At 46.8% G+C, this 17,505-nt stretch overlaps 1 protein-coding gene across 1 annotated transcript in view; it reads left to right on the top strand.

The window, feature by feature from the left end:
* The window catches only part of LOC119970940 (otogelin-like), a 323,755-nt gene that overhangs the window by 285,808 nt on the left and 20,442 nt on the right, over nucleotides 1–17,505 (top strand). Inside the window, 3 exon segments of the mRNA XM_038806051.1 lie at nucleotides 6,106–6,284; nucleotides 8,374–8,478; nucleotides 13,526–13,645. Coding sequence (XP_038661979.1) covers nucleotides 6,106–6,284; nucleotides 8,374–8,478; nucleotides 13,526–13,645 — 404 coding nt within the window.

The following is a 17,505-nucleotide window of genomic DNA, read 5'->3' as shown; positions in this document are numbered from 1 at the left end:
TTGCGGAAGTGCTGTCAAAAAAGACTTGGCGTGATGTGGCAGTGCAAATTGCAAATGGTACACACTGCATATTCAGTGCGTAAGTTGTGATAGAATCCATGGTTTCAAAGCTGCTATTATTTGAGACCACTCCTGTTTGACAAGGGAAACTGAAAATGGGAAATCAAGAAAGAAGACCAACCGTACCAGTTCCTAATTAAGTTTTGGTTTCCAATCTCAGTTTATAGGGAGACTGGAACCATATAAAAGACACAGAGCCATCAGAGCTCAGTAGATGAAGATTCTAGTGCAATTAGGCAAACTAAGGAAGACAGAGGCAAGAGCCAGAAGCTGAGAATAGAAAAATGCACAGTTGCTGCAGCTGTTCCTGTTACCTTAAGGCAACATTGAAGGAGCTAGGCCATCCAGATTGCTGTATGCATGGAGTTGGGGAAATTCTGCAGACGTATGCTAAAGACTGTGCCTGTGACACATGGCTCAATTGTGTGCTGCTGTCAGCTGGGTATTAAGCTAGATCCTAGAAGTTGATGAGCTGAAATTATTTGAGTATTGAAGGACTTTGTATCTGGGATTGATGATATATATGCTGAGTAGACTGCTGAGTAAGTGGAATCTGCCAGTTACTGTGTAATTTATAGTTTATAATTGACCGCAATTATTTGTCTTTTAATTCATGTTTAGCTCATTTTGAATCTGGGTCGTTACCCAAGATAGTATTTAGTGTTTGCTTTTGTCATGTCCAGTAAAGGCATGTCATAATCATAACTTTAAATATGGAGACTACTTGTATAAAATATTCTGAAACTATATTTTATTTATTTAAAATGGACACTGATGCACTGTTAAGATGGCTGTCAAGATGGTTTTGTCCATTCAACACAAACAATCAAGCTTCTGGAAAGTTTCAAATTAAATAACCATTGTGTGAGTGGGGGGTGTGTTGTTGGCTCCACCTGAAATGGTATCTGTGGAATTTCACTCCTGTTATTGTTCCATGTTTACTCAAAACACAGAGTCAATGGACTCATGGACTATGTTTTTAGATTTGTAGCTCAACAAAAGAAAGCTGACTAGACCAATTATCCACCAGTTAAATATGAAAGATCACCATTGATCACCTATTGTATTGTAGCCTTTTAGCTTCAATCCATTCTGCGTGGACAATGGTTGTTGACCATGTGATCAAAACTGGCTTCCAATACTAACATCCTTTATTACCCCAAGATATAGAAGAGACCTGGGTAGACTGTAGCCAGACAATAACTACTGATAAGGCTGTGCAGTTTTTGTCTTTGCTGTGTGGGCGGCAGGGTAGCACAGTGGCTAGCATTGTGGCTTCACAGCGCCAGGGTCCCAAGTTCGATTCTCCCTGTGTCTGCGTGGGTTTCCTCCGGTTGCTCTGGTTTCCTCCCATAAGTCCCAAAAGACGTGCTGTTAGGTAATTTGGACATTCTGAATTCTCCCTTCATGTACCGAACAGGCGCTGGAATGTGGCAACTAGGGGCTTTTCATAGTAACTTCATTGCAGTGCTAATGTATGCCAACTTGTGACAATAAAAATTATTTAAAAAAATTATTTTAAAAACCATCAGTCATTAGCCTGCCTGAGAGCAACACTTTGAAACTAGCTGCAATTCATCGACAACCAAAGTACCTAACATCTTTGTGGTACCCTGGCCCCTTCAAGGCGCAAGCCCTCGCAGTCCATGTGACCGGCTCGGGGCCTATTGCGTGGGAGCGCATGACCCTAACCAATGGAGAAAAACAATGGGTCCCAAGCAGAGTGGCCGCTGGCGCCAGAGAGTGAAGACATGTTTAAGTGGCTCTGCGCCTGTGTACAGTTTACCTTTACTTGTTACCAATAAACCCTTGTTCAGTTAGGCTGGAAGTCTTCCTGGTATTGCCTTGAGCCACCACACTCTTCCAATTTCAAAGTTTATCTGTCACTCAACCCACCAGAAGAAACCTTACAATCTTCTGTATACACTTCATTTTACAAGCCCCTTCCTTCAATTTTAAATCATCAAATGCTCTTAAGAAACTATAAGCCTGCCACATGGGAGACTGCAATTTGAAGTCTGAGACTGATTTAACTGTAAAAGTGCACCATCTTAACCTGTATTCAACTTTTGTGTCTGCATGTACAAGACCAAGTGTGTGACATTGTGTTGATTCGGGGTAATTGTGTAAGAATGAATGACCTTCTTTATTTGAAACTCATGGAAGCACGTTACTGAATTGTTTAATTGAAATACGCACTCCAAGGGTAGGTGAGGCACACCTCTTTCCATACAAAAATTACTGATTATGGGCTATGGGAGGGAAAATACATTACATGTACATGATTCTGACTCTTGTAAATATTATTTTGTTTTAAACTGTGGAATCGTTGGCTTCGTCCTTTCAGTAAATAATTGGGATTTCAGATTTTTTTTTTTAAAAAGGTTACTGGTCTTGACAAAGATTATAGCAGAGTACTGAAGTGGTGAATATTTCTTGTGTTGGATGAGATGCCAAAAAAGCATGCTGGGGTGCCAGTTAAACAGGATGGGTTGAATGGCTGGTCTTGAGTTGCTTCAGTGTTGTTGGAGCTGCATTCAACCAGACAAGAAGAGATTATTACATCACAATTTTGACAGTATCTTGTGGCTGGTGGAAAGGCTTTGTAAAATCAGGACTTTAGTTGCTGAAGAATACCCAGACTCTGATATTCACCAGTTGCCATCCTCATGTTTTATGAGGCTGGCCCGTTTTAAGTGCCTGGTCAGCAGCGATCTCCTGGATGGGGGGATTCGATGATGGTAAAGCTCTTCCAGTTCAATCATCACAGGATAGTTTCTAAGTCACAGACTTTTAGATTTCTTTCCAAAATCATCTGTTCACATAATTATCTTTGCGTTCAGGGGCGGGATTCTCTCGTACCCGACGGGGTGGGGGATCCCGGCGGGACGGAGTGATGTGAACCACTCCGGCCTCGGGCCGCCCTAAAAGGGCGGAATCCTCCGCACCTTCAGGGGCTAGGCCGGCGCCGGAGTGGTTTGCCCCCCGCCGGCCGGCGTGGAAGGCTTTTGGTGCTGTGCCAGCCGGGGCCGAAGGGACTCCGCCGGCCGGCGCAGGCCCGCGTATGCGCAGGAGCATCAGCGGCTGCTGACGTCAACCCGGCACATACGCAGGGGGGGTTCACCTTTGCGCCGGCCATTGCGGAGGCCTACACGGCCGGCATGTAGGAAAAGGGTGCGCCCACGGCACAGGCCCGCCGGTGGGCCCCGATTGCGGGCCAGGCCTACGTGGGGCCACCCCCAGGGCCAGATCGCCCCGCGCCCCCCTCGGAGCCCACCCGTGCCGCCAGGTCCCGCCGATAAGGGACCTAGTCCAATTTACGCCAGCGGTACCTGCATAGAACAAGCGGGACTTCGGCCCATCACGGGTCGGAGAATCACTGGGTGGGGGGGGGGGGGGGGGGGGGGGGGGGGGGGGGGCGCTGCAGGTGTTTCCAGCCCCCGCAAAATCTCTGGAGCCGGAGAATTCGGCAGCCGGTGGGGGCAGGATTCATGCTGCACCCCCCCCCCCCCCCCCCCCGGCGATTCTCTGACCCGGCGGGGGGTCGGAGAATCTCACCCCAGATGTCTTTGTCCTGTTGGAAAGCACTAACACACTTTTGCAGTTGAATAGCAAAATATAAATGTACCTGTGACCATAACTATCACAAAGACTATGGTAACCTTACTTTAGAACTCTACACCAGCACAGTATTCATTGAAACAACAATTTACTTGTACTTCCGTTAGTATATAAAAAGGAAGAGAGTAGCGGGTCACTTACAGGCTGAGACAGAAGAAATGATAATATCAAAAGCAGCAAAGTGCTTTGACTTCTTTTTCTCTGCAGGAAGCACTTAGCTGCCGTTGATGTGGTGAGGGGCTGTCAAGTGTAGCAAGAGTATTGGAGGGTAATGGAGATGCATTCAAGCATGAAGGGGAAGATCAATGAACTATCCACCAAGCAGCTGTCTGTGAAGTAATTAAACTCTCAATCACTGGCTAATGAAAGGTATTGTTGTGCAAAATTGAATGGAAGATCTACATTTCAAAGGCTGTCAAGGGATTTGAAGCCCATTGAAGAGTACTGGGCTTTTGAAGAAGCCTCTGACACTCGTAATGACTGCAGCTTTGAACACTTCTGTCTGAGGCATCAATTGTTAGAAAAGGGTAAATGAGAATGCAGTGATTGTTCAGTCTACTGCCTGGACTGCTCTTCAGCTTTCTGTCAGGGGTCACCGATGGCGGGCTTGATCAGGAATCTCTGATGGAGGTGTAATGATATGTATATTGACTTGGATGTAAAGAGTTAACAAGTTAATGATAATGCTTCTTAGCAGGAGAGGGAACCATAGAACAGATAAATATGTATCATATGACTTCTGGGAGAAGATAGTGGGGCATGATAGGGAGCAGTTGTGTACTTGATAGTTACATTAGTTAGAAATAGCATAGTTTAATATAGAAACCTTCTATTTTAGAAATTTGAACGAATCTTAGTTAATAGTGTAATACATTTATAGTTTTATTTGTGAAGAAAGCTTTGTGTTCTTTATTCAACACTGCAGATCCAAACCATTCGGGTAAAGCAAAATAGATAGCACAACATGCTACCAGAAGTGGACAACTTTAAACAGAGAACACAACAGGGGGGACCTGATGGGGGCTGGGGGAGGGGGGGGGGTGGTGCTGCAGTCTGATGGGGGAGGTCTGACTTGGGGGGTAATTGGGAGGGTGGATTTTCATTGTAAGGGAGATCTGGCCCTTCCATGGACTTTGCCGGGCACCTACATTACACACTTATCCCCTTGACCCACAGTGGGGTCTACAGCATCAGGGTCAGGCTTGTAAATACCAGCTGCAATAATTGCCAGCGTGAATCCCTGCTTAGAGGCCTGGAGCATCACTGGGGCATGGAGAATTGGGCTTCCAGACCATTAATTGGATGCAAATGGGTGCAAATGAACCATTTGCATCCTTGTGCCAAAATGGGGCGTGTAGCTCACTGCCGTCACTGGCGGGGAATCCGAGCCTGACACTCGATTCTCCTCCAGATCAAGAGCCTCTGTGTTGCGGGAGAATCCACCCCAAGAAATGGCAGACATTAAGGAGATATTGCAAAATTCTCAATAAATATATATTCCATTGCTGCCAACTGTCTCGAGGTTGTTCTGAAATGGTTATGAAAAGCACATAAAAGATACACATGGAAAAAAGCAATTATTTTTCAATTTAGTCTATTAGTTATGTTCCCATCATTTATCCTTTCTATTCTTGATCTTATCACCAAAATGTATAACAGCAAATGAGGTTAACTAAACTTCTTTCCATGAATAGCAGCTTCTGAGTATTGCTAGAAGTACCAAATAGATCAGCTCATTTTTGCGGTAGAGGGTTTCAGAGTGGGCACGATAGAGGGTTTTAGAATACACACAATAGAGGTTTTTGGAGTCCACATTTTGGGGGGTGATTTTCTGCCCCCCCACACACGCCGTTCATCTGCAGTGGGGTCTTCTGGTCCCACTGCTGATAATGGGATTTCCCATTGAATCCACCCCCCTACCCAGCTGCTGGGAAACCCAGGGGTTCTCTGTTGGTGGGATTGGGTGATTCCACTGGTGAGAACAGCCAGAACGTCCTCCCCCTTCCATAGCTTTGAATTGGCTATTAAAGAATGAAGTGCATTATTATAACGCTATGATTTCTCAGGAACATCGTTACTTCCGTGATTGGATGCATTTATATTGTAAGCAGGAGAAAATGAACAGATTGGACGGCATTTTGTACATTCTTCCATCCTTTGCTACTTCCAACCTATGCAAGTCCAAAGAATGAACCATGTAAATTTGAAAAAGGAACTCTTAGTTGAAGGTTTCAAATAACTGCCATTTGTACATTTCATCTGAAAATGAAATCAGACAATGATTTCTTTATTAATTGCATTTACGTGTTCGACCACAAGAAAAACCATCACTTTATGTTTTGACTATTGTTATTTGGTGCATGTTCTCCAACTAGAAGGCAGCCAGGTGAAAATATGGCATTATTTTTGTTTTGTTTATCACAGAAATTGACCAAGTCTGCATCGATGGGGAAAGAGGTATATTGCACCCTGGACAGACCATTGTGGAGCATAAAACAGATGGGATGTGCTACACTAGACAATGTACATACAATCTGGACAACAAAACTGGCTTCTATCTACTACTTGTCAGAGTGGTCAACTGCTCAGCCCAGTGTGAAATGGTGAAAATTCATGAAGTAGCAATGTTACAACACTATTTATCTTTGCTTCATTTCTTGATGATGTGGTTACAGGGGTAACCAGAAAATCTAGTAAGAAAATAAAATCAGTGACAAGGGCCGGGATTCTCCCCTACCCGGCGGGGCGGGGGGTCCCAGCGTGATGGAGTGACGTGAACCACTCCGGCGTCGGGACGCCCCAAAGGTGCAGAAGTCTCCGCACCTTTAGGGGCCAAGCCCTAACATTGAGGGGCTAGGCCCGAGCCAAAGTGGTTCCCGTCCCACCGGCTGACGTGGAAGGCCTTTGGCGCCACGCCAGCCGGGGCCGAAGGGACTTCGCCGGCCGGCGGCAGTCCGCGCATGCGCCGGAGCGTCAGTGGCTGCTGACGTCATCCCCGTGCATGCGCAGGGGAGGGGGTCACTTCCGCCTCTGCCATGGTGAAGACTATGGCGAAGGCGGAAGGAAAAGAGTGCCCCCACGGCACAGGCCCGCCCGCCGATTGGTGGGCCCCGATCGCGGGCCAGGCCACTGTGAGGGCATCCGCCGGGGCCAGATCGCCCTGTGCCCCACCCAGGACCCTGGAGCCTGCCCGCGCCGCCTGGTCCCGCCGGTAAGGTAGGTGGTTTGATCCACGCTGGCGGGAGAGGCATGACAGCGGCAGGACTTTGGCCCTTCGCGGGCCGGAGTATCGCTGGGCGGGAGGGGGGGCGCCGAGAGGCGCGGCACGATTCCCACCACCGTCAAATCTCTGGTGCCGGAGACTTCGGGACACGGCGGGGGCGGGATTGACGCCGGCCCCCGGCAGTTCTCCGACCCAGCAGTGGGTCGGAGAATCTCGCCCCAGGTTTTCATAAAAATTTAACATAAATAGGTATTCATTCCAACATCTGATTCAGCAATTTTCAATAGGAGTGATAAATTTCACTCAGTGCTATAAATAAATGATGGTAACATTTTGGTGAATTATTCTTCGAAGTTATCAACTGATGGATGTGCATCAGTGTTTGAAACCTAAACCGTCTTCCGCATATTTGGGAGCTGCTTATCTGAATTCAGACAAAAAAAGTTGCCATGACAAAAAGAATGAATTTTGCCTTGTTTCTTGTTTCTTTGCCAGTCCCACCTCTGTAAATTAGACTAGGTCACTTACCGGCGGGACCTGGCGGGCTCCGGGGTCCTAGGGGGGGCTTGCCTGGCCTGTGATTGGGGCCCACCGATCTGCGGGCGGGCCTGTGCTGTGGGGGCAGCCGCTGATGCTCCCGCGCATGCGCGAACCCGCGCCGGCCGGCGGAGTCCTTCGGCACAGCGCCAAAGGCCTTCCACGCTGGCAAACCACTCCAGGGCCGGCCTAGCCCCTGAAGGTGTGGAGGATTCCACACCTTTGGGGCTGGCCGATGCCAGAGTGCTTCACGCCACTCTGTCCCGCCTGGACCCCCGCCCCGCCGGGTGCGGGAGAATACGCCCCTGATTTCTAGGAATCCTGCTGAAACTATAGCTCTGTGTGTGTTATATTAAGTTCGAATCAAGCATCATATGTGAAATGATATGCTCAATAGTATATATTCAGACTCTTGCTCCCGGTTGGCAAGGTAGTAGAGCTTCCCAGCTATTTGTTGAACTACGTTAAGCCTGGAAACAATGAGGTGAATTTGCCGCTGGTGGGATTCTTCGTTCTGCTGGCAGCTCAAATCCACTGGGTTTCCAGCGGCATGGGGTGGCCATAATTGGAAATCCCATTGGCTGGCGATGGGAATGGACAATCCCGCTGCCGCCAACGGCGGGCAGTCGAGGAACACGCGGCTGGGGAGGTGGAAAATTCATCCCAATGTCTTTAAGAAAACAAAAGTAAAGAAAGAACCCTTGGCAGAGAAAGGAGGAAAATAAATATTTTATACTGCCACTTCTGTAAACCAGTTATAGTGTTGCTATCTTTGTAAATCTACAAGGAAAAACAAAAATGAAGATAGTTCAGTAAAATGATATAATTTCTCAACATTTATACAGCTTAAAGATAAGTAAATTTAATTAATGTGACTTATCAGCACAGTGCATAAGAAACATACTAACATTTGCCATCAACTTATTCAACAGAACCAGGTTTATATCCCTCCTCCTGACCTGACAACGTGTTGTGGACATTGCAAGAATGTATCCTGTCTGGCTAACTTGAAGAATGAAACTGCAACCATGCACAAGGTAAATAAGAAAGATAAAATAAGATTTAAGTGAACACAGAAGTCAAAATTTCAGATATCTGGGGCGGGATTCTCCATTGCCCGAGGCCGATATCTTAACCGGCAATTGGGCGGAGAATCGATTCCGATGCCAGAATCGGGGTTTGACGGTGGTTTGCGATTCTCTGCCCTCTCTGAAATGGCGTCGTCAAGACGGCACCGTGTGCAGTTGCAGTGCCATTGCCACCTCATCGGACGGTCCACTTGCAATGCTCCGTCCCCGATGGGCCATGTTCCCGACGGCGCGGGACACGTGTCCTCACACAAAACGCGAACCCGGCGTGGTGGCTGTGGATGGTGTCCAGCGCCACCAAACCCGGCCAGGATCTGTGCCGGTGGCTGGTGGGGCTTTTGCAATGGTTGGTGAGACTGGTGGTGGGTGGCTGTTGTGTTATGCTGTTTAGGATAACACAGGCTGCTACTTGATGCAGTCTTAACTAAAGGATGCTCCAGACTCTGAACTGAGTTCACCGTATTTATTGAACTATTAACACAGTTCACAAATGAGTTTGACTCTTTGCTAATCTAACTGTAGTAACTCAGTTTAACTGTACCAGCTTGCTTTAAGCCACGAGCTGGGGTGCAATGCTGCTGATCAACCCTATCTAACTCTCTAGATGTCTGGCTGTGGAAAGAGATAGGGTGTGAGTGCCTCATCCCTTTTATAGTGTTTATGTCATGTCCCCTTGAGGTGATCCCACCTTTGAGTGTCCTGACTGCCCATTGGTTGTGTCCTATTCTGAGTGTTCATTGGTTGCATGTTTGCATATCATGACAGTGGCCAGGGGGTGGGCTGTGGGCTCGCGGATGGCGGGTCGGGTCTGCGCACGGCCGGTGCCATATTGTATGGCGCGACCGTTGCAGGTTGTCAGCCGTGCGCATGTGCGGCCTGGGACCTGCCCATACTTCGGTCGTTTACGGCGCGGGAGGTGGGAGTTTTGGTCAGCGCCGGTGCTAGCCCCTCACCGGTACTGGAATTGGTGAGGGGTTTGAGCCGATTCTTTTCATGTAAACCTCCCGCGGATTCTCCGTTTGAGCTGGCACTTAGCCGCAGGAATGTAGAATCCCACCCAAGATCTTTCCCCAAGACTGTCAATACTGAGGAAAGACTGAGGAAACATCCAACTTTTGTGCCCCCACAGCTGTTGGCTGGATTGCTGAGTATTTTCACATCTTTCTGTTTTTGTTACCAGGTTTCCAGCACCCGTTCCATTTCTCTTTATGTTTATGGAAGAGATTAGGTCTGAAGTTCTATTACTTTAGGTGTTTACATTGATGCCAGTCTGATATGTGGGCCAGGAACCGGATTTCTTACTATATAACTAAACTGTTCGATGCATGTACATCTGTAAAATGTGAAGTGTCTACTAGCAAAACCAAGTCTGGGATTGGAAAATACATCATGTGTGCAGTTAAATGTTAATTTAGACATCATGATACACATTGGACACATTGCATTTTCTCATGCATTGCTATTCCACACTGTTACACAACTTGCAATTTGATTCTTGAATAAGAAATAACACATTTGCAGCTTAGGAACAACTTGGTAATTTTCTTAGAAGTTCTCAAGTTCTGTCCCAGTCCATACTACTATAGCTAATTTAAAGAGGACTGATGGTAGGATCATTGCAATTTTCCTCAATATCTCCAGGTAAGGAAAGAAAAAATCTGCTTGCATTTCCACTCCTGATTATTACCCTGCAACCCCTGCGGGAAGTGCATCTGTGTGACGATCAGGTGAGGACAGAATTGAGCTTGTACTATCAGACACCAATTCAACGGATAAGGCCCAAAATCAATAGTGCTCATACCCATTTAGGTGCCAGAGAGTGGTCATGGAACTGTACTAAGAATTAATACCTTCTAGAGAAGTTGATTCTCCCGCTTATCTCGTAATGCTGAAGTTAATTCCAGTACTCCAACTTCTGACAAACTAAGGCCAAATAGCTCATTAGACAAGGGACTGAATGTGAGACCTTTTGCTCAGTAAACATAGAACATAGAACATAGAACAATACAGCACAGAACAGGCCCTTCGGCCCTCGATGTTGTGCCGAGCAATGATCACCCTACTCAAACCCACGTATCCACCCTATACCCGTAACCCAACAACCCCACCCCCCCCTTAACCTTACTTTTTTTAGGACACTACGGGCAATTTAGCATGGCCAATCCACCTAACCCGCACATCTTTGGATTGTGGGAGGAAACCGGAGCACCCGGAGGAAACCCACGCACACATGGGGAGGACGTGCAGACTCCGCACAGACAGTGACCCAGCCAGGAACCGAACCTGGGACCCTGGAGCTGTGAAGCATTTATGCTAACCACCATGCTACCGTGCTGCCAAACATTTACCTACTGAGCTGCGAGAAGACTCTGTTCTGGCAAAAAACTTTAAATGTTTTAATTTCATATTAGTACTGTTCCTCAACTGACATGTTATGTGTAAACTTGATAAATTTCTGAGCTTAAAATACACTTTCTAGAATCCATGGAATATGTGCAATGTCCAGAGATTGTTCAATTCTTGTGGCACCTGTCATTGTAGTATGGGACAGTTCATAGAAATTTTATGATGGCAATTGGAAGAACTATCTTTTACATTGACAATACTTTGGCTGGGATTTTCCAGCCCTGTTGTAGTGGGGACCGCCACGGGAGATTTGGCGTCCAAGTCAAAGGTCTATTGATTTGCGGGGGGACCAGACGGTCCTGGCAGTGAGCCAGGCCAGAATAATACCAGCCTTTGCCTCAACCTTTCTCATGCAGCAGAACTAATGCCTTACAGTTCGAGAGTGCAGTAGGTCTTGAGAAGGTATTCTCCATATGAAGATGTGCCATTACAAAAAATATACTTTATGAGAAAATTTAATCAGACAAATCCAGATATGTATTTGGGAAGCTACATTTCTCATATTTATCAGGTAGGCAGAGAGCAGGAAATTATAGGCCAGTTATCTTAACTTCGGTAGTAGAGAAGATGCTGTAATCAATCATCAAGGAAGAAATAGCGAGGCATCTGGATGGAAATTGTCCCATTGGGCAGAAGCAGCATGGGTTCATAAAGGGCAGGTCGTGCTTAACTAATTTAGTGGAATAGTTTGAGGGCATTACCAGTGTGGTAGATAACGGGGAGCCAATGGATATGGTATATCCGGATTTCCAGAAAGCTTTTGACAAGGTGCCACACAAAAGATTGCTGCATAAGATAAAGATGCATGGCATTAAGGATAAAGTAGTAACATGGATAGAGGATTGATTAATTAATAGAAAGCAAAGAGTGGGGATTAATGGGTGTTTCTCTGGTTGGCAATCAGTAGCTAGTGGTGTCCCTCAGGGTTCAGTGTTAGGCCCACAATTGTTCACAATTTACATCGATGATTTGGAGTTGGGGACCAAGTGCAATGTGTCCAAGTTTGCAGACAATACTAAGATACTTACCACTTTAGTGGCAAAGCAAAAAGTGCAGAGGATACTGGAAGTCTGCAGAGGGATTTGGATAGGTTAAGTGTATGGGCAAGGGTCTGGCAGATGGAATACAATTTTGACAAATGTGAGGTTATCCATTTTGGTAGGAATAATAGCAAAAGGGATTATTATTTAAATGATAAAATATTAAAACATGCCGCTGTGCAGAGAGACCTGGGTGTGCTAGTGCATGAGTTGCAAAAAGTTGGTTTACAGGTCCTTACCTGAGAAAGGACGGACTGGCCCTGGAAGGTGTGCAGAGGAGATTCACTCGGTTAATCCCAGAACAAAAGGAGTTGGATTACGATGAGAGGTTGAGTGGACTGGGACTGTACTCGTTGGAATTTAGAAGGATGCGGGGGGGATCTTATAGAAATGTATACAATTATGAAGGGAATAGATAGGATAGATGCGGGCATGTTGTTTCCACTGGCGGGTGAAAGGCACAGCCTCAAAATAAGGGGAAGTAGATTTAGGACTGAGTTTAGGAGGAACTTCTTCACCCAAAGGGTTGTGAATCTATGGAATTCCTTGCCCAATGAAGCAGTTGAGGCTCCTTCATTAAATGTTTTTAAGATAAAGATAGATAGTTTTTTGAAGAATAAAGGGATTAAGGGTTATGGTGTTCGGGCCGAAAAGTGGAGCTGAGTAAAAAAAAACATAGAACATAGAACATACAGTGCAGAAGGAGGCCATTCAGCCCATCGAGTCTGCACCGACCCATTTAAGCCCTCACTTCCATCCTACCCCATAACACAATAACCCCATCTAACCTTTTTGGTCACTAAGGGCAATTTATCATGGCCAATCCACCTAGCCTGCACGTCTTTGGACTGTGGGAAGAAACCTGAGCACCCGGAGGAAACCCACGCAGACAAGGGGAGAACGTGCAGACTCCGCACAGACAGTGGCCCTCGTCTTAAACTCCATCCCTCTAGCAATGAAGGACAAAACTCCATTTGCCTTCTTAATCACCTGTTGCACCTGTAATCCAGTGACCTAGTGGGGAATCAAACCTGGGACCCTGGCGCTGTGAAGCCACAGTGCTATCCACTTGTGCTACCGTGCTGCCCATGATCAATGAGATCATGGCTGATCAAAAAAGATCAGCCATGATCTCGTTGAATGGCAGAGCAGGCTCGAGGGGCCAGATGGCCTACTCCTGCTCCTAGTTCTTATGTTCTTATGTTCTTGTCCTAATTTACAACCTGATATTTTCTCTTCCTTTCTTTTAACTTCAGGAAATGAATTTTAGCAGTGACGAGAAAATTTATGATGTTATATACAACCTTTATAAAATAAATGGGCAGGATTCTCCGGTCCCCCAGCCATTTGTTTTTCGGCAGCATTCCATTTGCTGGTGGCGGGATTCTCTCTTCCCACCGCTTGTCAATGAGATTTGCCATTGAAGGTAACCCACACCACCAGGAAACCCGTGGGCAGGGTTGCGCTGCCAGTAGGAAAAGCGAATTCAATGGCCGGAGCATTCTAGCCAGTATTTTATCTCATTTAAGTTTTTTTTCTTCTTCTAATAGCCAGGAACATCTTGGTTGTCCAATTGTGTCAGGCATGATTGCACAGACACAGTCTCAGGACCTGTCTTGATCACCTTGAATATTAGCTGTCCTCCTTTCAATGAAACTGAATGCTTAAAGGTAGGTTTGCCTCATATCAACATGCTCTAATAGGGATTTAATACGGCAGGTCATTTTACACTAATCAACACACCATTGAGATGAGATCACAATTAATTACATATCCAAATAAAATCATTTTAGGATAATTTCAAATTGGAAGAATTTATGCCTTTACATAAAGTTGCTACATTGCAAGTGAAGATACATTATTGTGCATCTGCTCATCATTTGTTCATGTCATATCAGAATTTCTGGACATCACTCAGGGTGAAATGACGGTTAAAGGTAGATACTTGTATATTTTTGTTTGATTTAGTATGACCTAACAGAGATTTGCTGATAATAATGTGATGGAATTATGGGTCTGAGCCTGCTACTTCCTACTTCAAGGCACAGGATGCCACTAAAGCACCATCATGACTGCATGTTATTTTGAAGAATTATTTTGTTGAAATGGCCTGTTGACACTACTTGTTAGATGACCAATAGACACATTCACAAGTGAGTTTGCTATCTATAATTCCTACACAGCTGGATATTAGCCAAGCTGACAATGGTGGGCTTCATATAGCAGTGGCCATAAAATAATGCATCACTTACAGAAACCAAGAAAAACCAGGGCCCAATTTAATGGACCCAAGATTTGGGGTGTGCTATTTCTAGCATTGTGGTTTCATTCGTGAATAAATCCAAAACCATAGAATAGAACCATAAAATTTTGCAACATAGAAGGAGACCATTTGGGCCATTACACTTGTGCTGGCTCTTTGAAGGAGTTGCCCAATTTTTGTCCCACACGCCAAAATTTTCCCCATACTCCTCAAAATTACTTGTTAATTACTGTTGAATTAATTTTAAAAGCTCTTATGGAATCTAATTCCGCAACACTTTTAAGTGGTGAGTTCCCAGATCATAATGGCCCTCTTTGTGAAGTTTTCTCATTTCCCCATGAGTTATTTTGACAATGATCTTAAATGTATGGCCTTTGGTTACTGAGTCACTTGCCCAAGGAAATAGTTTATCCCGAATTGCTCTATGAAAATGTCTCAGAATTTTGAATATCTCTATTACGTCTGCTCTAAACTTCCTGGAAAGCCTGGTGGTGGTGTCCAAGGCGTGGCTCAGTCTGTGATGACATCATGCCCCAGTTCCTGTGAACAGGTGGACATTACTGAGGTACTCCAGAACATGCCCCAGTCACTGAGGATCATCACTGAGGGCATCAAAATCATTGTTCAGAGAATGGGGAGCCACCAGGTCTGGCAGTACCAGATGACTCAGATTCCAATTCTTCTGAACCCCCCTTCCTGACACCAGTGCATCTCAAGGACAGCGGGTGGCATGGTGACACCTGTGACACCAAGAAGTTGGCCGGAGTCCTCCGGCTCCAGGCTCTCCAGAGGACGTCCACCAAGGGCATCAAGGGCCACAGGACATGGAAGTCATCGCGTTGACTCCAACTCTGATGTGCATCTTGGGGACACGAAAGATCAAGAAGATTGAGGAGGACTGAGTTGGCACTAGGGCGTCAGTAACTGTCGCTAGAGGGAATGGAAATGTCCAATATTCACTATTACACCTTATGTCACTTTAATCTACACAGCGGGCTTGCCTGCACCCCCAGCCCCTATTGCCCACTGCTCCTCACAACCCTCGCCCCCTGGAAACAGTGGCCCAAGATCAAACAACGCGATGCAGACCCCATTCAGAGGATTGGTGTGAGCACGCTGTCAGCAGAAATACTTTACAGAAACTGAGAAGCACCAGAGCTTTCCTCAAAGCGAGTTATCGTCACTCGCCTGTCCTGTATATTGACCTGCTGACAGTGCTGACCCACGTCCATCACCCTGGAGTGATGTTACATAGACCCTTGGAGGGTGGAACAGAGTGGTCTGGGAGGGGGCAGTATGATGGGGGCGGGAATGGGGGGATATTGGGGGATTTGAGGGGAGATTGTGGGGGAAGGATGGAAGTGGGGGAGGAGAGGGGATTGGGTGGAAGGGGGGAATTGGGGGGGGCGATTGGGGGGAAGGAGGGAAATGGGGGGTGGTTTGAGCTGACGGGCACAGCCTCATCCTATTGGAATCTGGTGAGTATGAGGGCTTCCCTCATCCTCTGGGCATATTGGACCCTTGCCGCCACTGTCTTTCATCCTTGGGGCCCTGCTCTGGCCCCTGCCTGGGTTTTCCTCCAACCCCTTCTGGTCTGCCGCCTCCTTAGACAAGGCCGCATGACCCTTCTCCTCCTCCAGCATGTCACCCTGCTGCTGTGCCTGGTTGTGAAGGGCACAGCAGACCACCACAGAGCTGGAGACCCTCTGAGGGGTCACCACCAGAGTGGTCAAAGCATCAAAACTGCATTTTCAGCAGTCCGATTCATTGCTCAATGACGGCACGAGTGGCAGCATGGGCCTCATTATAACGGTTGTCTGCCTCGGTCTCAGGCCTCTACATCAGCATCATCAGTCAGGACGTCAGCGGGTACCCCTTGTCCCCCAAGAGCCAACCCATCATCCTGGGGTGGTCCTTGAAAACGCTGGGGATCTCCAAGTGTCCCAGGCTGTAGTTGCCATGCATGCTTCCTGGGTAGCAGGCACACACATGTATGATACAGAGGCAATGTGAACATTCAGGGAGTGGAACTTCTTCCGATAAATAAATTGCACTCCCGAATGCCTCAGTCCATGCAGGGCGACATGCATGCTATCTATTGCCCCTGGATCTGCAGCATCCTGGCAATGGCAGAGAATCTTGCTGCCTTGGCAATTTGGTGGGCCTGGTCCTGATTGAAAGTGATAAAGTCTGATGCCCAGGCATACAGGGCAAACATTACCTCTTGGATGCACCTGTGGGCTTTAGTTTGTGAAATGCCGCACAGGTGCCCTCTCGAGCCCTGGAATGAACTTGTAGCATAAAAGCTGAGGGCTGCGGTAACCTTCACAGCCACCAGGAGCGGATGTCATTCTCCTTCACGAGGTGCCAAGTCTGCAAGGATGTGGCACAGGTGCCGCACTGTTTCACTTCTAAGATGGAGTCTTCTGTGGCACATGCTGCCTGTCATCTCATTGAAAGACCAATGGCGCCGTCACTGGCCTCACCCTCTGGGTTCCTCCTCAGTCTGCGAGGGAAGCCACTGCGGGACCAACATCACCATCAATCTTTTGACCCGTAAGGAATTGGAGAAGGAGCGAGGCTGACAATCCCAGGACCCTCAAATCGAAAAAAAAAAGAACAATAGAGCACAGGAACAGGCCTTTCAGCCCTCCAAGCCTGTACTGGTCATGATACCACTCTTGGCGACAACCCTCAGCATTTCGTAGTGCCGGTATCCCTTCATACCCATCCTATACATGTACTTGTCGAGATGCCTTTTGAATGCCGTTAATGTATCTGCTTCCACAACTTCCCCTGGCAACGCATTCTAGGGACTCACCATCCTTTGTGTAAAAAAACCTGCCTTGCACATCTCCTCTAAACTTTGTCCGCAAGGACCTTAAACCTATGCCCCTAGGTGACTGACACCTCCACCATGGGGAAGAGTGCCTGCCCAACTACTCTATCCATTCCTCTTATAATCTTGTAGACCTCTACCAGGTCACCCCTCAACCTCCTTCATTCTAATGAAAACAGTCCGAGTCTATTCAGCCCCTCCTCATAGCTACACCCTCCAAACCAGACTACATCCTGGTAAATCTCTGCACCCTTTCCAAAGCTTCCACATCCTTCTGATAGTGTGGTGACCAGAATTGTGCGCAATATTCCAAGTGCGGCCTTACCAAGGTTCTATACAACTGTAGCATGACTTGCCCATTTTTATACTCGATGCCCCGTCCAATGAAGGCAAGCATTCCATATGCTTTCTTGACTACCTTGTCCACT

Source organism: Scyliorhinus canicula, chromosome 9 (assembly GCF_902713615.1).
Source record: "Scyliorhinus canicula chromosome 9, sScyCan1.1, whole genome shotgun sequence".
Classification (NCBI taxonomy): domain Eukaryota; kingdom Metazoa; phylum Chordata; class Chondrichthyes; order Carcharhiniformes; family Scyliorhinidae; genus Scyliorhinus; species Scyliorhinus canicula.
The sequence above is the reverse complement of the archived record's forward strand: the minus strand, read 5'-3'. Positions and strand labels throughout refer to the sequence as shown.